We start from the raw sequence: 24997 nt of genomic DNA, 5'->3' as shown, positions 1-24997 counted from the left end.
AACTCTCAGTTTTCAGTTTCTAATGTTCAATTTGGGGATATTATGATGTACACAATAATTTTGTTAACATGTGATTGTGTACTGGCAATATAAAACTTCCTAACTGTCAGAGTGGAAAAACACTGGAATAAACTGCCTAGGGAGGTTGTAGAATCTCCATCACTAGAGATATTTAAGAGCAGGTTAGACAGACATCTATCTGCGTATGTCTACACTTGCCCCTTAGTTCAGACTCCTGCAATGAGGAGTAACAGTTAATTCAAGGGAAGCATTTTAAATCAGACTACTGCGTCTACATGCGACAAGTTAAATCAGGCAACCGGCATTTTAAAATGGCGACCGGCCGCGAATATGCTAATCAAGCACGGGATATTTAAATCCTGCGCTTCATTAGCAACTTCGGTATGCTTCATTTTCCTCCCTAGTCTGAACTAGGGGGCAAGTATAGACATACCCTCAGGGATGATCTAGATGGTGCTTGGTCCTGCTGCGAGGGCAGGGGACTGGACTTGATGATCTCTCGAGGTCCCGTCCAGTTCTAGTTTTCTATGATTCTATGAGTATAACGTTAAGGTAATTTGCTGTCTAGGAATTTCCTTGGCTTTTAATTTTTTTAAAAATATTGTGTATGAAACTATGAAACCCGAACAAGAAGCCCAGGAAAATGTTGCATGTGATATGTTTAATGATTTGAAGTTGTGGAGTATTAACTTTAAATCACTTTTCAAAATGATAACTTTTAAGGGCAGATTCTCTAGTACATCACAGCAGTAGAAGACTACCAAGTTGTTTACTGGTGAATCCAGTTTGTAATCGACACATTGCTTTGTCACAAACGGCTCTGTTGTAAATGCGTTTATTAGCTTAAGATGAAGGAGGAGCCTAGTCCCTGGTTTACAATGTCTCAGCACCTCAAGGACTTCCACTATTTTCCTGCCTCAGTATCCCTTCCAGAAGTGCCTCAGCGATCAGTGGAGCTAGGCGGCAGTGCCACTGAGAGATGCCCTAAGACAGCATAAAGCCACAAAACCTTTAGGAAGAAGCAGTCATCAGCAACAAGTCACGTGCTTGTGAAAACTCTTGCTACATATCCTGCCTGCCTGGTGTCACTGACTCATTACAAGTATCAGAATGGTTTCATGCAGACCAGCAGAAGAGGAAGAGAGGTAGCCCAAACAATTACCAGTGATGTCACAATAATCCTACTTAAGAGTTTTCCAAGCTCTTGAACTATCTCTGTCTGTAGCCTATAACATCCTAGTAATTAAATAAAACAATTCTCAATAACTTAGCTCGGTTGTAATTCTACAGCTATACCCTATGCACAAACACATCAATGGATTTTAATGATATGAAAATGTGAAGAGTTATTTTCTTATTGAGATATTTCACCTTATTCTGATTGAAACCACATTTCTGAAAAGCCCAATTTTATATTCATTTGAAACCCAAATTGTCGGAGTTACTTCTAAGCCCACAGAAAATGCATTCTGTGAGCAGAGTAGGTAAGGAGGATAGGATGCATTTTACGTCAGGAAAAAAAAGTCTGAATCCCTTTTTTAGTGCAGAACTGGACTCAACTAATCAAAACTGTGACTGGCACCTGTCGAGTAAATAGCAAGGAACATATAGATGAGGGGTGCCCATCAGAAAGCTTCAGTCTCAAAATCCACGCTGTCACTTGATTTATTTTTGTTGCTCAGTATCTCTGCTGTTATAAATGATAATCAAAAAGCTTTGTGCGGCCAGCATGAGTAAATATTGTATAATATTTTGGGACAAACTTTCAGCAAACGTCTTGGTTAATATATTATGGTTAGAATAAGAAATAGGAATCTGAACAGCCCTAAACATTGGCATATGGTCAAAAATGTGAACTGAGAACCAAACTTTATTCTTGGCTTTTCCTCTCTCCAATGACCTAAACCAATACCACAGCTCTGAACACCATGATAGTTTGAGGAAGTTCAGATGCAGATGCATTTTTTGAGGAGAGGCAATTGTTAACTTTGTCCCTATATCAGGCTGAATCAAAACCCAAATTTGAAATATGCTGCTTGGGCTCTTCTCAATGAATGCACACAGAATCCAATTGCACTTTCAGAGTTCCTCAGAATGCACCACCTGTGTGAATTTATATTTGTATAAATATACTTTTGGTTAGTGGTTTCCAACCTGTGGTCCACAGACCCCGATGTCCACGATGGTGCTGCAGGGGGTCCGTGGAAAGTTTAAAATACTTTTATTTTGAAGTAAGGGGCTGTTATTTTGAAGTAAGGGGCTGGTTATTTCAAAATAACAACTCCTGCTTTCCATGGGGAAATAGTTATTTTAAAATAGCAGTTGTGTGGACGCTCCATTGCTGCGCACGTTTTGAAATAACTGCTCCTCAGACTCATTCAGAAAAATTACTCCCCAGTGCTTCCTGGGGCTCTAAGTCAAGATAGCACATCCACATGAAGGGACCCCGCTTCAGACTAATTTTGAGGCATCCCTGTAGTGTGGACATGCTATTTCAAAACAGTTATTTTTGGCAGTTATTATTTCACAATAAAATTATTTCAAAATAATTTCCTAGTGTAGACGTGCCCTCAGTGAAGTGAGTGTCGGTGGCACAAGAAGGTCAGATAATCACTCCACTATGGCCAGGAAGTGTGTAGGACTTTGCTTCTACCCGTACCTTCCTCCCTCTAACACCTGTATACTCGGGAGGGACTTGACTTGTTCCTACAACAGTTGAGGTTAATTAAGCAAACACAACCAATTTGAGAGGAATTTGTTTCAACTTCTTTCCAATTCTAAAAACAGCGGCTGGTGAAGAAGGCGGGGAGAATGGTCCGAGAGTGACATTTTCTACAAGTGTTCGCTGCATGGTCTTATCCTGTCCCATCACCCACTGCTCCCATCTCAAAAAGCAGCGTGGTTTTGGTACTTCCTTCCTAACCTAGCAGCAGGCCCAGCTGTCTCTGTGCCTGAAGGTTCTATAAAAAACATTTGTTGCTAAGGGCACACTTTTCTCAGAAAAAGCAAGCAAGAAATGCTTTGCTTAGGTCATTGCTAAGCCTTGGCTGAAGGCTTATGAAATATGAATTATTTGTACTTCTGGGGTGCCGTAGAGTTTCAGTCATGGAACCGTTGTGATAGGCACTTTAAAATATGTAAAGATTGTCCCTGCTCGAAGACAAACAACAGCACGCAGATGGAGGCCTACAAAGAAATGAGAAAAGAAGCAAATACCATTGAATGATACAATTGAATGATATATAAGAACATATGGACCTGGTGTTCACATAAGGAAGCTTCTGTCCCAAGAGCAGGTGTAACAGGGAGTGTTGGAAGCAGCAAGCATTGAATTTCTTGCAGCAGGATGAGATGAGAAAACTGCTTGCCAAGTCCTGCAACATTTGCCCCATGAAAATTTCCTCTGCAGCTAGTGTGGGGGTCAGCACTGCAAGCTCTCCATGGCCATCATTCCCAATATCCCCACTTGCCTGGTCACTCAATCATAAGCACATAAGAACATAAGAATGGCCACACTGGGTCAGACCAAAGGTCCATCGTGCCTAGTATCCTGTCTGTCAACAGTGGTCAATGCCAGAGAGAACACAAATAATCCTCATGTGATCCCTCTCCTGTCATCCATTTCTAGCCCCAGACAAACAGAAGCTAGGGACACCATTCCTACTTATACTGGATAATAAATATCGATGGACCTAACCTCCATGAAAGTATCGAGTTCTTTTTTGAACCCTGTTAAAGTCCTGGTCTTCACAACATCCTCTGGCAAGGAGTTCCACAAATTGATTGTACACTGCAAGAAGAAAAACTTTGTTTTGTTTGTTTGAAACCTGCTACCTATTAATTTCATTTGGTGACCCCTAGTTCTTATGGGAACAAGTAAATAACTTTTCCTTATTCACTTTCTCCATATCTGTCATGATTTTATAGACCTTTTATATGACCATCTGAAGAAGTGGGCTGTGCCCACGAAAGCTCATGATACCAACTACATGTTTTTTTAGTCTTTAAAGTGCTACCATACTATTTGTTGTTTTTTAAGTTTATCCTGTACGGACTAACTTGGCTACCCCCTGAAGTCTTCAAATTTGACACTGTTAGCCTGGGCTTGAATAAAGACCTTAACTGTTTGGCACATTACAAAGCAAACTTCTTCTACCTCTAACACCCTCATTTCCACATCAAAAGCTATGAATGAGACACATCCAACCTACTTAATTAGCCTCATTAACATGGGTCCTACAATTAACAGGTACTTCTTCTGATGTTATATCTTGTTTTCTGTTATTTTCACACCAATTCATCTGATGAAGTGGGTTTTACCCATGCAAGCTCATGATTCTATGTATTTTTGATAGTCTGTAAGTTGCCACAGGACTACTGGGTTTTTTTTTAAGATTTTGTCATACCAGGGAGTTTTCAAATCCTGTTTCCTACAATCACAAAACATATCTATCCTGTCCACTTGCTACCCCATGATTGTTGCAGAGGTTGTCGGTAAAAAAATATTATACTCTCTGGGAGAGAAGGCTGGGTGCAGTATGTTTCCTTATCACTTGCAGCAGAAGGAAGTAGCTTGTAAAGATACAAACTCTCACTCTGTGGAGACACACTGTTTGGCACACTTAAAGAGTGCTTCGTAACTTGCTATTTCCTCAATTTTTTTTTTTTGGCGCTTGGGGGAGAGGGGCATGTCAGATGGGTCCAACCTGAATCTTTTGTAAACAAGGAGGCTGTTTGTGTTATTCGAAAAAAGGGCAAGTGTAAAATCTGCTGCACAGAAATCTGAGAATGTCAAATTAGTGCTTGAAGAAAAAGGAAGGTTGGAAATATTAATGCTTTCCTGCATCTCTCACCGACATATATTGTAGCAGTGTGGCTGTCCCTGCATCCATGACTTCAGATTACTGTGCTTTCCAATTTTGATATAGGATAATTAATATTACTTTAAGCTACTGTCTGATGCTTGTTTACAAATGATAGATCACCATGGAATTTTGCATAGTGAGTAAGGACACACTCCTTGCCCTGATTAATTTCCAATTTTGCTAAGTACAGCAAGGTAATATGTTGTGAGAATAGGGGGTGGTAGATAAGCAAGAAGGACAGCGTAAGTAATTCTGAGAATAAGATTAAGGTGGCTTGGGTGGTACTGGATGAATTATATTAGCTCCCTATTAACAGTGCTTGATAGTTTGAATTGATTTCAGTTAAACCCTAATCCAACAAAACACTTATGCATGTGCTTGACTTCACTGCAGCTATTCCCTGTGTATACAATAAGGACTATGCAGAAGTCATCACAGATTCAGGGCCATGGATATGGACACATTTTCTGCTCTAAAGAGCGGATTGAACTCACGAAAGCTCATGTTTTGAAAGCTCATCTACATGTTTTGTTAGTCTTTAAGGTGCTGGTAGACTATTTGTTATTTTTCAAAAGCTTCAGAGGGGTAGCCTAGTTAGTCTGTAACAGGAAAATCTTAAAAAACAACAAATAGTCTAGTAGCACCTTAAAGACTATCAAAACCTGTAGAAAGTATCATGAGCTTTCATGGGCACAACCCTCTTCTTCAGATGACTGGAGTATAATAAGTCCAGATCCAAGGATAAATAAGGGAAGGAGGAAGGGTGAGAGGAGAGAAGAAAAAAGGAGAGGGGAGAAAGAAAAAAGAGACAATGAGTAGATAGGGAAAATAGTTACAAGAGGCTGTTAAGAACCATTAGCACCTCCATTGGTTTGTTGGTTGGTTAAGTCATTAAAAGGTGGAAGATAGTGGGCGAGCCATCCTATATCCTGGTTCAGCTCATTAGCATAAGAATTGAACTTGTGAATGAAGTTAAGTTCCAATCCTTCTTTTTGTATTTGGCTTGTGGAATTGGTCTGAAGCAGGATATAGGATGGCTCGCACACTATCTTCCACCTTTTAATGACTTAACCAACCAACCCAACAGTGGAATGCTAATGGTTTTTAACAGCCTCTTGTTACTATTTGCCCTATCTATTCACTGTCTCTCTTTTTATTCCTCCCCTCCCCTTTTTCCTTCTCCCCCCACACTTCCCTTATTTATCCTTGGATCTGAACTTATTATACTGCAGTCATCTGAAGAAGTGGGTTTTGCCCAAGAGGCTCATGATACCATCTACATGTTTTGTTAGTCTTTAAGGTGCTACTAGACTATTCGTTGTTGTTGTTGTTTTTTAAGCTTTTCCAGTTACAGACTTACTCGGCTACCTCTCTGAAGCTTTCGCACATATTTAATGATATCCATTATTTAAGAATGAATGAGAGAGTCCTGCTTTGAGGAGAAACAGAGAAAGAGGAAAATTAATATAGTCAACTTGATTTTACACCACAGGCATAATCAATTAATTTGGCATAAAACAGAAATCTGACTGGTCTGATTAAGGTCTAAAGTGTAACTGTACAGTAATAAAAGATGTGACTATGTTAGAGAAGTCATAAAGGGTGTTCTCTGTCATGCACCAAACTGGCTCTCTCCTTTCTTGTCTTTTTACAGTAAAAGATTTTGTTTCCGTAAATAATACACCTACATGAAAAAGAGAATAGAAGTACATTTGATGTTTTTAATTATGTCTAAATGTAAGTCTCAAAAAAAGTGTTTTCAACATTTGCGGGACTTTCCTAAGGTTATTTCCTGACCAAAGGCATAAAGGGAATTAAAAATAAGACCATGACTCATCACAGCTGTAAAACAGTCATTAAAACAAAATAAAATATTCAAGGGTACTGTCGTTAGTGAGCAGACTTCAGCAGAGTTGCATCTGCTTACATTGGTGGTGAATTTGTTTCTGTGTCTCTGGGTCTCTTACAAAGCAGAGAGTACAAGTTCCTCAGTCTTGGCTTCTCTGGATTATCGTTTACTGTACATCTCAATCAATATTTGCATAGCTGCTCCCAGGTAAAATGTCACCCATGTGAGCCATCCCTAATGCTACACACATGCGCTACTGAACAATTATGTAAGGTAATAGTGTCACGGCCAATGTTCTCTCTAGTTTTTTTCCATTTGTGTGCAGCATAAATGTTGTATTGTGCACCAAGGCATGTGCGGATATGCACCGCAAGCAGAAACACATGCTGCTGGCTGTGGGAGATGTGGGCACTGTAAGCTGGGTGGCATTTGGATCGCTCCTGGGTGACCACCCAAGCACCCAGCTTACAGGAAAAACTGGTCTCATATCCATACATTTGGCACAGCCTGCAAATGCTGGATGTGACATAGGCCAAATGTTTCTCTCCTTTTCTGCTTGTGGCGGGGACCCAGATTAAGTCAATCTGGGCTGAGACTGGAGAAGATAAGAATCTGGGGCGCTTTTTCCACATTGTGATGATTTGCTCCCCCTCTGGTGAACCGCTGCCACATACACACTTGCTGACTCTCTCGGCAGTTCTCATCTCTTGGCAGTCCCCCGCTTCTCACGTGGGGTCCCCCCGGCTAACATTAGACTTGCTGGGGACTGGGGAGGAAGACAAAGCCCAAACCCAGGGCTGAAGTCACAGCCTAGCCTTGGGTGGTTGAATGGATCCCTGGAGACTGCATCACATGACATGCTCGTTACTTAATTCCTGGAGGCTCCCAGCCAATCCTGGAGGGCTGGCAAACCCGCGAGCCCTGCCGCCCGGCATGAACGTGGGCTCAGGCTCAGGCTTTGGTCCCCCATCTCAGGGTTGTGTGCCGTGGGTAGGGAAGGGGGCAGAGCTCATGGGACCTCCATGTAGCCTGGGTCTGCAGTTCTCAGCCTGGAGCCTTCTGGAGGAGGGGCCACGAGCCACTTTCAGGAGGTCCATCCAGCAGGGCCAGCATGAGACTCACTGGGGGTCGAGGGTAGAAAACTGAAGCCCCGCCCAACAGAGCTGAAATTTGAGACCCTTCACCACTTCGCCCAGAGCTAAAGCAGAAGTGTGAACAGCTAAGCTGCTGCCATCCAGTACTCTCTTCCTGCCTCTTCTAGATTCCAAGCTGAAAGGTTTAACCCTTTCTTCCCAGGCGCTGGAAACCCAGAGATACACTCTTGCATGTGGTAATTATTAGGGAGCAGCCCTTCAAAAAGTGGCAGACAGGCAGGCCTGCTGATGGGGGCGGGGCAAAGGAAGCAATATCCCCAGCGTCTGGTGATTCAAAAGGGCCAGGGTCTCCCGGCCGTCACTGCTCCTGGAACACCAAGCCCTTTCAATTGCCACCTGAGTGCCACGCAGCACATGCCACGCATGCTAAGCACTGGCAGGGGTGTACCTTGTTTCGGGTTGCGCTGAGAGCTGGCTGCTTTGGCCCCGCCCCTTCCACCCAACACCCCGCCCCTTCTGGGAGCATAGTGCCATGCCCCTCCCCCCCAATCTTGCCCAGAGGCACATCATGGGTGTCAACTCTGCTACAGACAGATATCTAAATATCGTATCAGACTTAGTCTGAGAGTTAGTACAAAACAGAAGTTACTTACTTACATTAAGAACTAATATAATCCAGAATGGGCCTGGAAGCATTAGAGAAATAGAGCTATAGACAGAAATTGCTGTTCTTACCCTGTCTACATAAGTCTGTCTTAGAGTATCTTAATTATTTACTAATGTACATACATATTGTGTCATGGCTTTTTCATGTCCAGCATCATCTCTCTGGGTACATCTACGCTGCACACTTATTTTGAAAGAAGCTATTCCGGAAGAAATACACTACAGGGAAGCCTCGAAATTAGTCTGAGGCAGGATCCCGTAATGTGGATGCACTACCTCGATTTAGAGCCCTAGGAGGCACTGGGGAGTAATTACTTTGAATGGCCTGGGGAGGAGCTATTTCGAAATAGCAGCAGTGGAGCGTCTGCACTACCGCTATTCCAAAATAGTTATTTTGGAATAAGTCCGATTCCTGGTGGAGTGAGAATTCCAGAAGATGGAATAAGCCGTCCTTTATTTCAATTGTATTTCTAAATAACAGAATTGCTCTGTAGACGCTTGCATTGTTATTTCAGAATAACGTCCCTTATTCTGAAATAACGCTGTTGTGTAGACACACCCTCAGTGCCAACCCTTGCTACTGAGTCACAGGAATGGCTGCGGGAGGCAAGTGTTAAGACATTTTTGTTTAATGCAGTGGGGTTTTTCTTGTTTTATTTTAAACAGAATTGTAAGTAAGTTAAGTCAAGAAATCAACAGGAATGAAGGAAGAATGAGTTTCTTCCCAAAAAGGTAGGTAAACCTTTCAATCCTTTTTGTGTCTTGCAAACTATTAAGACAAAATCTTTCAGGATAATTGTCCATTTCAGCTAACAGAAGGTTTCCAGTGTTATTTAACAGCAAAAATCAGTTTCAGAAAGGACAATGAAAAGGCATTCCAATATATTCTTTCTACTGTTAATCATGTTCGTGCAGCAGAACCTCACGAAGAATCCAAACTTACAATTACTTCCAAACAAGATACTGTACTTTACTCCTTGAGTAATCCATTTGAATTCAGTCACGCAACTCATGGGAGCAAACTTATTCATGTGCATAATTGTTTGCAACACTCAGCCATATTTTGACAAGTTAATCTAATTACAAGTATTTATTATTGTTAACATTAATATTAGAACTATTAATAATACTACCAGTGCTGTGCTTTAAAGACCAAATATTGTAAGGAATAATACAGAATAAAACTTACAATAATTCATAATATATGAATAAATGAATATCGGTATACTACATTTTAGAGGGATAAAATTAAGAAAACCTTAATAGAAGACTAGATGTTGATAATAAACATTCTCTAGATGTTGATAATAAATTTTTTGTCAGAAAAGGCATGAGACTGCTTTAGATTTATTTTAAATATTTTTTAATGTGAATCAGCCGGTTCACTAATTAACAAAGATAAATATAATAAGGTTCTATATTCTATTTTAATAAAATATAGGAGCTCTTGGTCTTTATTACTTGAGATTTTTCTAAGTTGACTTAGAAATTGCCCCTTATTTTTAAATATATTATTTATCAAAATGGTCTATGGAGCTCTGAAAAAATTCTCAGCCACTATGAAAAATTTGGTTGAGTTTCTCTCTGATTTTATTTTTCTAGTTGCCAGTCCCTAAACATCCACAGCATGATTCTTGGGATGGAGACAGTTTGGAGAAAGTCTCTTAATGGGCCATTTGGGAAGCCTTGTGTACCAGAGGAGTTACAATGAAAGGAGAATTACTATAAAAACATAACTACCATACTACAATAGCTAAAACAGTAGTTGCAGACTTCACACTGGACCCATTAATCCCCAAATTAACCCCATGAACCTTGCATGTTAGTGTCTCCCTCCCATTTCCCAGCTGAAGTGAGTAGCCCAGGATACAGAGCCCTCTTAGATGATGCAGCATAATGTAAACATAAACCACTAATAATAACCCAATTATTTGTCCTATAAACCTTGACTGAAATTAGCAAAAAGCACTGGTCATTGCCAAAACACATAGTTTAACACACATTTGGAGTTCCTGGCTTCCTATTGCCCTACAACTTTTCTAATAATCTCCACTGGTGCAAAATGACCATAAAACGTCACCAACTGAGTAGCATGGTTTTACTTCCACTTTGTATATGTGTAATGAACCACATGTGCAAGTGTATCGCCATCAGGCAGAACTGAGCCTGGGTCCTTGAGCTAAAAGTCAGTAGGTATGTGGGTTACATAAATCTGTGGAGATTTTAGCCAAACTGGATCAAAATTAAGTACAACTAGATTATAGTTGTATACTTATACATTATAGTTATATACATTATAGTTGTATATACATTATAGTTATATACAACTAGATTATAGTTATATACTTGACTGTATAACAGTCCATGACCTTCAATAGAAATACTCAGTTAAAAATATTCACGGATGTGTGTAGGACTGAGGCCACATAGAAGAAGGCTAGAAAGTGAGATGACCAAACTTTTCAAATGTTTTTTCTCTCTCACACACACATACCGTTTGTCTAATATGCATTACACTTCTTCAAATGATTCTAGCCTGGATTAGGATCATGCTTATGAAACTGCAGGCGGTTTATGTTTAGCTTTTTGGCAAAGAGAAGCGAGTCAAAAATCATATTGACTTGTCTAATGGAAGAATACCTTCAATTATAATTATGCGACGGGTTTTACTACATGTAAATGTATTTAGTTCATACTAATTAAAATTTGAAAAACAAACTTTGTAATGTCATAACAGGTCCCAGACGCAGAAGTTTGCTGACAATACAGGTAAACACATACTTGCTGTCTATCTAAAGATACATACTTTTTTAAAAAGGTTAAAACCTTGATTCTCTGCTTGCCTTATTTATTTACATTCATCACTGTCTGACCGTATTCACTCAGACATTCTTTTGTACATGTTTATGCTCGTAGATCTTCAAACTTTTCTCATCTACCTTGAGTTTAAGTTTATAATGGATAGAAGTAATTCAACTTGGATCATAGATCTGTCCAGATCTTCCAGGGTTAATAACCAGTTAATGAGCTGAATTATTGTTGGTATTAGAGATGGGCACATCAGAAACCCTCAGCTCCAAATGTCGGAGGCTAGCGTAGATGGTAAATGGGAGTAGCATGTGCTAGCAGGATGTGGGTGTGGTAAGTGCAGAGTGACACAATCTCTTATTAGAACTGCGTTGGTTGTGTTTTTTACCAAACAAGGATCATTAATTCAACAAGGTTCCTTGATTGAGTGAAAAAAGGTTCTGTAAACGGATACAGTTGGGCCAGAAAAGTCCTTGCATATGTTTTCTTGGAGGATGTTCCAAATTTCCCCTTGCCTACACATGATCCTAGGAGCTCTCCTCCTGCTGGCTCCCAACCCTAGAACTGCAGGGCTTAATAGACAGAGGAGAGAGTGAGAAAAAGCAGACAGTGAGGAAAGAAGAAGTGGAAGGTATGGAAAGCTCTTGGGAGAAAGAGGAAAGTAAAAAAGCGGGAGGTGAGAAGAAGGGAAAATACATTGTTACAGGCTGGGGATCAACAGAAAAGAACCTGGGGATTACAGTGGATGAGAAGCTGGATATGAGTCAACAGTGTGCCCTCGTAGCCAAGAATGCTAATGGCATATTAGGCTGCATTAGGAAGAGAATTTCCAGCAGATCTAGAGAAGTGATTATTCACCTTTATTCGGCTCTGGTGAGGACACATCTGGAGGATTGTGTCCAGTTCTGGGCCCCTCACTATAGAAAGGATGTGGATGCTTTGGAGAGGATCCAGTGGAGGGTGACCAAAATGATTAGGGGGCTGGAGCACATGACCTATAAGGAAAGACTGCGGGATTTGGGCTTATTTAGTCTATAGAAAAGAAGAGTGAGGGGGGATTTGAGAGCAGCCTTCAACTTCCTGAAGGGGGGTTCCAAAGAGGATGGAGAGAAGCCTGTTCTCAGTAGTGACGGATGGCAGAACAAGAAGCAATGGGCTCAAGTTACAGTGACGAAGGTCTAGGTTTGATATTAGGAAAAACTATTTCACTAGGAGAATGGAAAGGCACTGGAATGGGTTCCATAGGGAGGTGGTGGAATCTCTAGAGGTTTTTAAAATCCCTAGAGGTTTTTAAGTCTCGGCTTGACAAAGCCTTGGCTGGGTTGATTTAGTTGGGATTGGTCCTGCTTTGGGCAGGGGGCTGGACTTGATGACCTCCTGAGGTCTCTTCTGGCCCTAGGATTCTATGAAAATGACTGGACCAAGAGCAAGAAAAAAGAGGAAGTCAAGAGAGCACAAGGACTGAGAGAGAGAATGAAAGGAGAAATATCAAATTGAAGCACTAGCAAAAGATGTTCAAATAGTGGGGGGTAGAGGAACAATGGCGGAGGAGGGAAGTGGAGAGACAGATGCAATCTGGGAGCATCCAGGTGGCGATTGAACCTCTAAGGCACAATGTCTTTCCCCCTTTCCTGCTAGATTTCATCATGGAATAAGCAGCTGCCACATGGCTTCCCTGCACTGGGCTTCCACTTTAAACATTGTACTAGCTGGGCCACGAGCAGCTGCACTGTCACAGATTAATACTCCCCCATTGGCCCTATTAAAATGGATTGAAAACCCACATCATTAGAATTGAGCCAAGAATGGACTGTTTAGCTCAGAGATCAAATTGAAAAATCCAGAAAAAAAAAATTCAGATCTGAATGGAAACCAATTTTTTTAAAATTGTTGGTGACTAAAAAAGTCAAAATTCATGTTGTTGACACAAAATGCCTTTCTCTGAGTTTTTTCCCCTTCAATTTGACCATTGGATGTTTTTCAGCCTCTTTAAAAATTGGATAATCTGAATGTAAAACACTACTTTTGGGGGAGGGGGAAATTCAACATGATTGAACTAAAACACTGATGTTTAGGAAAAAGCAAGTTTTTCTTCAGCCAAAACCATTTGTCAACTTGGACCTGAATACACAAATTCTTACAGAGACTCCAAAAATGCTTTTCAGTTGAAAAAGAACTATTTGGGGAAAAAATTGCCCATATCTGCACACAGACTTTCCATAGTAGCAACAAGAGAAAGCCTGAAACAGGAGGTTAACAGCTGAGTCAATTCTAAATTCTTTATGCTTCAACTAGCATTTACATTTGGGAGGGAAGGACACATCTTAGGCCTGGTTTACCCTGCCAAGATTTTTCTCCAAAAGGCAGCTTTTGGAAGTGAAGCAAGCAGAATTAGGGCTGACAAGAGTCTTTGCCAGGCCATGGGGGGAGCTGGAACTGGATCCCTGAAAGCGGTGGAGCCTCAGGAGGAAGATGTGGGGTTGGGGCTAGCCTTTCCCAGCCAACCTTCTGTGCTGCCAGGGCCATAGCGCATGCTCCACCAAAGGCTCCAGTGGCAATATAAAGGGCGGGGGCACCAGCTGCTGCCACGGCTGAGGTAGTGGCAGCATTGGCCAGGAGACCCAGGCCTTTTTAAATCAACCTGACCCGGAGGCAGCTGCCCTCTTCCCACCCACCCACACTGGTGGCCCTGAGGAGAAGTGTGCACACAGCAAAACCAGTTTTTGTGACAAAACTCTTCGGTTGCAGCGCTGCAATAGAATCACCTGCAGGAGAGTGATAAGGCTCTTTGCGCGGTTGTCCAAGTGGTGTGATTGGCCGCCAGAGAGCCAATCACGAGATTGCCAAATGCCTGCAGTGTCTGCTCTGGGAAACAAAGAGCAAATCACGAAGGTGGAATGCTCCTGCTATCTCCGCACGAAAGCTTTATCGACACTGGAGTTGAGCAACAAAGCCACAGGATGTACTGCCCCAAGCCTCCTCACCTTCGGGGACCCCACAGCGGCTGCCCGAACCGTCTTACGGATGGGAGGGACCAGAGGATCACAGGGGACTGGTGCAGTGACAGCAGGGGTCATCTCCACCCTGCCCCACTCACCACATAGGGTGTGGAAGGTTTTTTGTAACGTAGACACACCCTACAGACAGGCAGAGGTGGATGTGCTTGTGTGCATGTGAAAGAGAGAGAGAGACGCTCTGTGCTGTGCAGAGACAGAGAGGGAAGCTGATGTTGGGGTGTCCCTTCCGCCCCCCACCACCCCAGTACAGGTTGCTTCTGGCAGCTGTCTGAACTGAGGAGACAACATACCAACACACTCACTCTGCCCCGACACACTGTCTCTCCCTCTTCCCCCATACACACTAGGTCCCTGTCAGACACCCACCTTCTCCCCCTCCCCACGCTTCAGTTGAAAAGCACTTGGCAATCTCGTAGGATGGCCATGGAACAATGGGATTGGGAGACCAGAATCATGGGGTGCTGTACCTGTCCCACTGGCAGGAATGGCTGTAGGATTTATGGGGCCCTATGTAGTACAACTAAACTGGCACTCCTGTTCCCGATGACAGCCTGAGGAGTGTGGGGAGTGATGATGACTCTTTTTAGTGACATGATTAGTCTTCAGCCCCATAACTAATGAAAGGTTTTTAAAGGGGATTTTAAACTGAGGGTACGTCTAGACTACAGGCTTTTGTCGACAGAAGTTTTGTCGACAGATACTGTCGACAAAGCTTCTGTCGACAAAGAGCGTCTAGACTACAGCCAGTTCTGTCGACAAAGCAAGCTGCTTTGTCAACAAAACCCTGTAGTCTAGACACAACCCTAGATGCAATAACACCTTCTGTCGACAAAACTCTGTAGTCTAGACACACCCTAAGGTCTTGTAGGCCATATCTAGACTTGTGGAGAGACTGACGCTGAGGCAGTTGATCTTCCAGTGTTTGATTTAGCGCGTCTCTGCTAGACCCACTAAATCAAACACTGAGGGTGTTCCTGTTGGCCCTGGGAGCATTTCCCCCATCATCCTCCCGTTGTGGGAACGGCGCTGAAGTTTGGCTTATGGTACGATGACTCCAACTATGTTATTTACGTAACTGAAATTGCTTACCTTAAGCCAACCTTCCCCCATAGTATAGACCGGGTCATAGGCTAATACAATAAATGCAGCAACTGATAATAAATGCAGCAAATGCCTGATAAGTGGCTTCATTACCACTTGAACGGCTCTTTCATAGGTTCAATGTTCTACTAATAGGTCTGGTGGGCTTTTTAATTTGTAAGTTAACTAGATCCTCTCTGGAGGAACAGAGCCATAGAAGAGGTAGATGGGTGGACATGAAGACCCACTGGTGTTCCACATTTTTGGGTCCCCTACAAAGATATAGATAAGGACGGCCCCACTCATGAGGCACCACAAACCCATCCCAAAAGCACCCTGTGGCTAGTTGAACCATGGGATAGCTACTACAGTGCACTGCTCCCTTTGTCATTGCAAGAGCTGCTAATGAGGATGTGGTGCAGTGACACAAGGAGTAGGGTGTGGACATGTAACAGCAGTTTAATAAAAGTGGAATAATTTTTGGTGAAAAACTTGGCAGTGTGGAATAGCCTCAATCACAGCAGAAATCCTGATATGCAAAGGATGTTCCACTAATACCCTTCAACTGGAAGGTGACATCAATAATGGGTGCACATAATTCCTGTTGGCTGCCATGGGAGTTGGACGCATCCTACTCCTTGGACAATCTGCCACCCTGGGGGAATTCCGCAATTTTACTGCAGCACCAAATGGAACAATTGGTGATTTTCCCCATGGCTAACCCTGGCCTGCTATTGTGATGCTCTGATGGTTGGTGACATTTTGTGACACGTAGTGCCATTTTACCTGATGAAGCTTTGGTACTCTGAAGCCAACATGTGGTAACGAGTCATGGTTCTGTTTCCTCACACAGGAGGCTGTGACGAAGAGGAAGAAGGCTGGTCTTCATTTGTAAGAACCATGTTTTAGATCACTTAAAACTCAAAGTAGATAATTTGTTACCTCACTCCATCAGTTCAGGTACTTCTACACTGCAGCATTTTTTTGAAATAACAAAGTGCGCATCTACACAGCAAGCTGTTACTACAAAATAATTTCAAGATGGCAGATTCTTACTCCGACTTCTGTAATGCTCATTTCATGAGGGTAAGGGAAGTTGAAGGAAGAGTGTTCTCCCTCTTATTTCCTGCGGTGTAGACAGTGCCAAAAGCCGAAGTAAGCTATTTTGACTTCAACTATGCCACTGACGAGGCTGAAGTTGTGTAGCTTAATTCGACATTTGCCCTGCAGTGTAGATGTGCCCTCTCTGTGTTATGCACTCCAAGCAGAAGGGGAAGAAAAGGATGTTCTGGGAGTTTCCAATAGCCATCAGTTCTGGTCTAATTCTATTTCCTTGAAATCAATGACTATCATGGACTTCAGTTGGAGCAGCATTAGCTGAATTCGCAGTATTTTTGAAACTTTCACCTTCTGGGCTGGGGAGAAATTACAGTGAATTATGACACCATTTACAGATCAGGGACAAGTTTCTGTAAAAGTGGTGTGCTGAAGTAGTAAAACCTTGCACAATAATATTATCTGATCTCACAAGCCATACCTACTCGAGCTGGGTCAAACCCACACACATTAAGGGCTAGCAATTCCCTGCATTAAGGGCTACAAAGCCCCCACCAAAGCCTCGCTTTTGCAGGAAGGAGCTTTAAGGAAGGCTGCACCACTGAAGGATTGCCCTGGTGCAGTGCTTAGGGGCACCTGCTGCCATCTATTGGATGAGATATAAAACTGAAGTCCTGTCCATCCCTTGCCATTTTCTTTAAGCGGGGTAGTGTTATGCTCTGTTTAATGATGAGATGCTCCATCACTGCGTTTGATGAAGGGATGAAACAATCCCCTAAGTGCTGGCGATACAATTTAATATGCCACAAAATGAAAGACACTACAATCTATATATATTTTAAAAAAACAAGCTCATTGTATTCTGTGGTATCTAATCACTGTCTGTTTTTTCACTTGCGGATGGCAGGAAGAAGATGATTATGAAAGCCCAGATGACGAACAGGACAATGATGCTGACTATGAATCACCAACCGATGAACCAGGACATGAGAGTGATGATTATGAACCTCCTCCGTCCAATAATGACACAGCCCCCCATAATGTCATCTTTCCTGCCAAGTCAATTCCAAGTAACACAGACTACATAGGTAACTATTGCAAAATGTAATTTGGAAAGGGCAAGCTGTTTTAGGGAACTGACTATAGAGCCTTTCACCAGTCCTGTCTGGGAAGTTTCTAAATAAATGGGAGGGTTTTTTCATTGAAAAATACACATTCGTGGAAACTGCAATGCCTTCTGATACTGCCAGATAAAGAGACAGAGAAAGCATTACACTTCTAGTCTGACCAGGTTAATGTGTAGGCATACTGAAGGAACAGCTTAGGAGATTACTTTGCTGGATAGAGGCCTTATTTGTTGTAGGCAAAACCCATGAGCAGTATTATGGAATATACATGCTAAGTTAAGCACATGCTAAAAAAAAGAGTTATAAAAAGAAAGATCCCAGAAGTTTGGGTCACTTAATAAAAACTATGTTACTGAATTTTGCCCTTTTCTTCAGTAGGAACAAGACTGGGACCTTAGTCTGGGATCCACATCAAGATAAATACACATTTTCTTCTATTTAGTTTGGTTTTACACTATGTAACTAGTGCAAGATACCATCCTTATACCTATTTTCACTGTAACTTTATACCACTTGGCTGTGTCTAGACTGGCAAGTTTTTCCGCAAAATCAGCCACTTTTCCGGAAAAACTTGCCAGCTGTCTACACTGGCCGCTTGAATTTCCGTAAAAGCACTCACGATCTCATGTAAGATCATTGGTGATTTTCCGGAAATACTATGCTGCTCCCATTTGGGCAAAAGTCTTTTTTCGAAAGACTTTTGCGCAAAAGGGCCAGTGTCGACAGCACAGTAGTGTTTTCCGCAAAAAAGTCCCAATCACGAAAATGGTGATCGGGGCTTTTTTGCGGAAAACCGCGTCTAGATTGGCCACGGACACTTTTCCGCAAAAAGTGCTTTTGCGGAAAAGCATCCTGCCAATCTAGACGTGCTTTTCCGAAAATGCTTTTAATGGAAAAGTTTTCCGTTAAAAGCACTTTCGGAAAATCATGCCAGGGTAGACGTAGCCCTTGTGTGTGGAGTTGACTTGGTCCCAGACCATATTCTGCATAAGTCTATAATTTTGTAGACCTGGTTCTCCATTAGGCTACACCTGTGTAGTCATTTACCTCAGGGCAAACATTACCACCTGGACCGGAGTTTTTGATATGCACTTAGCAGTGGTGGGAAGGAATACATAAAGTGCAGGTCAACAGAGAACTGAGCCCTCTCACTGTGGGTACATGCAATGCCAAAGTGAAATTCAAGTTGTGGGGCATAAAAAGCACACAGAACATACAAGAATTGATGACAGAGTCACTATGGAGTTACAGCGAAGTAACACAGCAAAAAGTGATTCTTCGTGTAATGTAAAATGCCGTCATTTTAAACTAAACTTCAGAATAAAGATCTAACGAAAAAGAAAATAACCTTTTGTGTGTGCAGAATTGTTCAGTATGTGATTTTTCTTTTCTTTTTTTTAGATAGACCCACAAATGCTAGACCATCTCCCCAGCCTCCTATTCCACCTCAGCGACCTGGCCCATCCCCAGGAGCAGCACCATATGCGGGCAGAGGCACTCCTGTATGTTTCCTTTCTTAAAGAATATTTATTTGTTTTCCTTTGGTATCATCTCCTAGAAGGCCCACATATAACATCATATTCAACATAATGATTGTGTATGTTGAAGTAGAGAGAAACTATTTGTGCTACAAAAGTAATTCATGTGTGCTAAAATGATGACTTTTTGTGGAACACACATAGGCTACGTCTAGACTGGCATGATTTTCTGGAAATGCTTTTAACGGAAAAGTTTTCCATTAAAAGCATTTTCGGAAAAGCACGTCTAGATTGGCAGGATGCTTTTCCGCAAAAGCACTTTTTGCAGAAAAGAATCCGTGGCCAATCTAGACGCGGTTTTCCACAAAAAAACCCCGATCGCCATTTTCGCAATCGGGGCTTTTTTGCGGAAAACAGTACTGTGCTGTCTACACGGGCCTTTTTGCGCAAAAGTCTTTCGGAAAAAGACTTTTGCCCGAATGGGAGCAGCATAGTATTTCCGGAAAAGCACTGACGATCTTACATGAGATCGTCAGTGCTTTTCCGGAAATTCAAGCGGCCAGTGTAGACAGCTAGCAAGTTTTTCCATAAAAGTGGCTGATTTTATGGAAAAACTTGCCAGTCTAGACACAGCCATATAGAAATGGTTTCTATATTGCAATGTGGCCAGGTATACTGGCAATTAATGATGATTTACCAACAAATACTCACCTTTGAACACCTTCCCTTGGGGAAAGCTGTCACTGGAGCAATGTGAAAAAGATCGATCTTGCAAACCCTCTGTCTTATGGGCAGTCCCACTGAATGAGGCAGCACTCCCTGGTGGTGGAAAGATTAAGGGTCTGGTGTTGGATGAGATGAAGAGGTCAGAGCACAAAACTGATTCACCCAAGGCAGTGAGCAAAGTTAAGGAAAAAAAAGTGTCATCATTGTCCTTTACTGAAGTCTGGATGATCTTCTTAGATACATTCAGAATTCATCAATACCTATAAGGTGAATAGACCCACACGTTCCCTAATTTGGCAGATTAAGGCCAGGTCTACACTAAAAGGTAACATTGAATCAAGATACGCAACTCCGACTACGTTAATTACATAGCTGGAGTCAATGTACCTTGTTTTGAGTTTCCCTGCCGTCCCATAGCAGGAGACTAATGGGAGCAAATGCTCACATCAGCTTCCCTTACTCCTTGCAGAAACAGGACTACTGGACACTGGTGGGGGCACCCTCTGAGTTTGATTTAGCAAGTCTTAACTAGACTTACTAAATTGAACTCTGGAAGATTGATTGCCATAGCGTTGATCTTCTGTTTAGTGAAGGCATGGCCAAAGGCTTTGATTCTGTAAGCCCTTGAGCTCACTCTGCAAAGTTCCCGTATTCCAGCACAACAGAGTATGAAAGCTATACATGAATACAAGTAAAGTTAATCAGTAAGCACAGAGCTCCCCACTGCATAGTATGAAGTCTGCTGTATTTCTCTCCTCCATTACTTGGAAGGCCATAGAAAGAAACTGGGTCAAGAATAGGTGCCTCTGAGGAAACACGGGCTTAAGCGCAGTCACCTTCATCATTTTCATGAGCTACTCAGCTACGTGGTCCTCTCCTTGCACTAGTCTTTCCATGAAGAACTGGACAGCCCCTGGCACAGTAGCTCTCTTCTTAATGCAAACCTGTGCTCCCGGGCTCTTCCTGATCTGCTCATCACTTTTGACCTTGAATTTATATGCACCAAACTCTGCATCACCATATCCATTCCAGCTACTCCTCCCTCCTGCTGCCGGCATGTTCCCAACCTCCCCTGAAAAGAATTACGTGCTAGAGGTTCCCTGTAAAGGGGCAGAGAATTGACAGAACCAATGTTATGTGGCAAGAAAAGGCCTTTCACCTAGACGTTATTCTGCAAGGCGTGGGGTGGGGATCCTAATGGCCCTTTGTGCTCTAACAGATGCACAGCTTGACAACTGTGGCTTTTGTGATGTGTTGAGTGACCCCAGAGGAGAAGATGAAAATCCTTGAGCTCTGTACACAGAGAGACTTCAATCATTTGTAAAACCATTTCTTTTTAGATGCCACCTTACCCTCCCCCGTCCAGCAATAATGACGTGAATAGAGATAAAAGTGCAAAACCTTTAAAACGTAAGTGAAAATATTGGTCTCTTTTTAAAAAAACTATGGCGTACTGCATATTTGTGTGGTCTCCAGCTAGTGCTAAGTTAGTGTTTCTATCCCCTGTGATGGGTGTCCTACTCACTGCTGGATGTGGTGTCCTACTCTCTGGCTCCTGGAACTACTGCTTCTTTCTCCTTCATGACCCTTTGGCCAGGTCACTCAGCCGTTTCCTCTTTCTGGGGTAGCAAAGTCTTTCAACATGAAATGGCCAAGACAGACCACTCTCCACTGCCTGGACTGTGCCACTTGCTCAGTTTTACATAGGAGAACACAATTACGCCTTCTACTCCAGGTTCTAGCCCAGGGGCCCTCTCATCAGCAGCCAAGGTGTGCCCTATCCCACAGCTTGCTTTCCCCCTATGCTTTCTCTCATCTTTCTGGCTCCCTGCCAGGTTTGCCAGTCCAGAAACCGTCCTTACAGGAAGTCACTGCAGACAACTTCCCCACAACCCAGCTGCAGCTTCTGGGCTTCATTCAGATGCCTCCTGCCTCTGCCCAGCTAGACCTTGTCTCTCATTATTCCTAGCTCCCTGGTTCCTTCTCTAAGTGCAGTTAGTTGGCCTACCTGGTCACCTTAATGTCTTCAGGCCTTGTGTCGAGTAGACACACCCCATTAAAAATCCTTTGCTGGCTTCCCCAAACAATGAAAATATATTTCCAATAATAATCAAAATTTACAGATAAGTAGAATTTTTTTTCGTATTTTGTCTAAGAATTTAGTTAGATTTAAGGATATTTATTTTGTATATTTTGACAATTTGTTTTTTAATGATGACAACGCTTTAATTTTTTGGAATCCTAATATCTTGCCATCATTAAATAATTAGTTTGGCCCTGTTGGTTGTCCGATAATCTCCCCCCATCATTTTGTGCAACTGAAAATGTAAATCAATAAAATATTTTAAAATGCTTTAAAACTGTGATATTGTCCATCAGCATTTCAAAAAAGCAAACACCAAATTCAGCCAAGCTTGACTATTTATGAGTTTAATTGTGTTGCTTATAATTCCAAGAAGTGCTGCCAGGTCATGACAGATATAATAAAAATATAAATGTGTCTTACATTGAATTAACACAATATTTCACACCGTATTCATGTTTAGCCCCTGCGCCTTCTATAGACAGACGCACAAAACCCCCACTGGATCGTTCTGGGCCACCGTTTGAAAGCGACAGCCCGGGACCAGGTCAGTACTTATTTATCCTATGTTCATTTTGCAATAAACAAGGTTTCAAAGCCAGATCTGGTGAGTCTCCAGAACTTATAATGAATTACCTAAGGCTTTGGGGTTTTTCAAGTTTTGTTATTTATTCTTTTCAGGAAAGAGGGCAGTGTTTCCTGATAAGGTAAGAGGACATTTATTTGCTTCTTATTCTATGTGGACCTTACTTACTTATAAGGTCTTATTCTACCTGGATGTTACGTATTTATAAGTTCTTGTAACTCTTCTTTGCTTTTTTACAGCCCATGGCACCACAGTTAAAGTAAGACATTAAGTCTCTGGGGTCAGACACCATCAGTGTTATCAGGGGGCAGCTGGCGCCCCAGGCGGAATGTGCAATCGGCACCCCCGCACCTCAGGCGGAATGCGTGATCGGTGCCCCCGCCTCCACAGCCCTCAATGGCGTGACATCATCACTGGGTGCCCCATTTAACACAGCGCCCTAGGCGACGGCCGAGTCATCCTATACTCACAGGCCGCCCCTGAGTGTTATTAAAGAAGCTCTAAAAAGCATTGACCTTTGTTACACCATGTCCTCTTTTGTTTTAGGACTCTAGTTCGAGAACAGTTAGCAAAGATACAAAAGCCTCCCATACCGTCAGCAGATAAATATGAGAGAGGCAATCCAGTCTCGGGAAGGAAGCCATCACCTGCAAAGTAAACATTTGTTTTTAAATATTAACACAACCATATTTCACAATTCCCCACAACGATTTGGAAAATATAATGTATGTGTCAGGCGAGACACCGCTGTCTAAAGATACCCGCTTTATTGTAATGTGAAAAAGCCCTGCCTTTTTAAAAGCCAAATACAACAGGGTTTGCCTCATCCGAAAGGCCAAAAATAAGGCCCAAAATACATCTCACTACAGCCATAATCCAGAAAGAAAGAGGAATGTCATTCGTGAGTCTCCTGTCAGCCCTAGCCATCTTCCCAGAAAACTTTTTTCTCAGTATCCTTATGGCCAAACTCAACCCCTATTTCCACATCCCTTTTATAATGAGGGAGGGAGGCGGCTTTCATGTATTTCCCACAACTAAGCCAGGCCTGGCACCCTGAAAATCCCTGAATTTGTGGCAAAACCTTTCTATAGCAAGAGCTGAACAGCCTTTCTTAGCTTCTGGATAGGGCTGTAACCAAATAAAAGAAGCATACCACAAGATCTGCTAGGCAACTAGCAGTCAAAATGCGAGGAAGGGGCCAGATATCTTCATAGAAGCCAACCCTCAGCCACAACAGTGTAGCTATGGGTTCCATGGGAGCAATTAATGTTTTCATCATTCATCTGACGTTTAAGGCCAGCTATTCAAACTCAATGTCAGTACGAGGAAGGCAGCAGGTGCAATCTTTCATTTGAAATAACCGTCAGTTATGCTCCAGCCATGCAATAAACTCCACACAGATGGATCCCAGAATCTCCAGAAAGCACATTACGGGATCAGGGTTTAGACATCCAAGTGTCTTCTTCTAGCTGCAAATCAGGGTTGGGTTTTTTTTTACCTAAATGAGCAAAAGAAATTGCTGATTAGAACTGATTCCACGATGTGTTTATACCTGCAAAAACTGACAGTAGCTTACGTCCCCAGGGACAATACAGACACTGCACACAGGTCTAGAGTCTCATTCATTCCCACTTTCTACACCTAACATCTGTGTTTGGTTTCTCCACCTCCTTGATTTTAGGCCAGGCTGGGCACCTGAAAGAAGATACGATGTAAGTATATTTCAGAGCAAACAATATTCTACAGGAAGAATGTTTTCAAGTATGTGTCAATGCAATTACAAAAGGTGCATAAACCCTGGCAGGACCACGGATGTTGTTGGGCTAGAGAGTCCCAGCACAGAGACTGCCGGGAGCTGGGAGCAGAGCTAGCCAGTGGGGCCCATGGGGCAGTGGAGCCCACAGGGCATCAGAGACCTCAGCTGGCCAGGCTGGGAAGCTAGCGGGGTGCTGTAGCCTGGTGGGGAGGAAGCAAATCTCGCAGCCTGCGGTGCTGGGAAGGGGGAGGCTGAAGAGCCCTCAGCTCGTGGGGCCACGAGCACCAGAAGGGCTGCGAGAGCCCACAGGGCCACTGCCAGAGCTTGCAGGGCTGGGGGGGCTGCCAGGGCCACCAGAGCTCATGGGGTTGTGGAGCCTGCAGGGCTGCCATATCCAGGGGGCCTAGGGTAGTGGTTCCAGATAGCTGGGGAGAGGAGCCCAGCAAAGAGACTGGCACCTCCAACCCCAGACCTTCCCTGGTTCAGAAAACTCCCTTGTCTGGGACTGGTCAGTTCCTGAGGGAACCGGACCAAGGAGATCCAACCTGTAGTTCCTTTAATACTCCTGCAGGAGAACCTCACAGTTTAGAGTACAAGAGTTACACACTACTTCCTCAACCACACACTTCTCATTTGAAATCAGAAGTGCACCGTGAGGCAGAATAGACACAAAAATATTGCACCACACACGACTGCCAGATGTCAACTACTCAAAATGAAGGGAAAGTTTAAAAAAGATTTGACAAGGAAACGGTTTCTATGCTTCTTTCATTTAAATTAAAATG

The 24997-nt window shown here is 42.7% G+C and overlaps 1 protein-coding gene across 1 annotated transcript in view; it reads left to right on the top strand.

Moving 5' to 3' along the window:
* Window positions 1-24997, top strand: part of LCP2 (lymphocyte cytosolic protein 2) — a 74667-nt gene that overhangs the window by 30146 nt on the left and 19524 nt on the right. The window contains exons 4-14 of the mRNA XM_014569873.4: window positions 9162-9227; window positions 11233-11264; window positions 16254-16291; window positions 17364-17544; window positions 18985-19085; window positions 21128-21197; window positions 22334-22417; window positions 22552-22577; window positions 22696-22715; window positions 23003-23110; window positions 24138-24168. Coding sequence (XP_014425359.3) covers window positions 9162-9227; window positions 11233-11264; window positions 16254-16291; window positions 17364-17544; window positions 18985-19085; window positions 21128-21197; window positions 22334-22417; window positions 22552-22577; window positions 22696-22715; window positions 23003-23110; window positions 24138-24168 — 757 coding nt within the window. The remainder of the gene's footprint in view (window positions 1-9161; window positions 9228-11232; window positions 11265-16253; window positions 16292-17363; window positions 17545-18984; window positions 19086-21127; window positions 21198-22333; window positions 22418-22551; window positions 22578-22695; window positions 22716-23002; window positions 23111-24137; window positions 24169-24997) is intronic.

Source organism: Pelodiscus sinensis, chromosome 16 (genome assembly GCF_052426305.1).
Source record: "Pelodiscus sinensis isolate ZL-2025 chromosome 16, ASM5242630v1, whole genome shotgun sequence".
NCBI lineage: Eukaryota > Metazoa > Chordata > Testudines > Trionychidae > Pelodiscus > Pelodiscus sinensis.
This window is presented reverse-complemented; position numbering and strand designations above follow the sequence as displayed.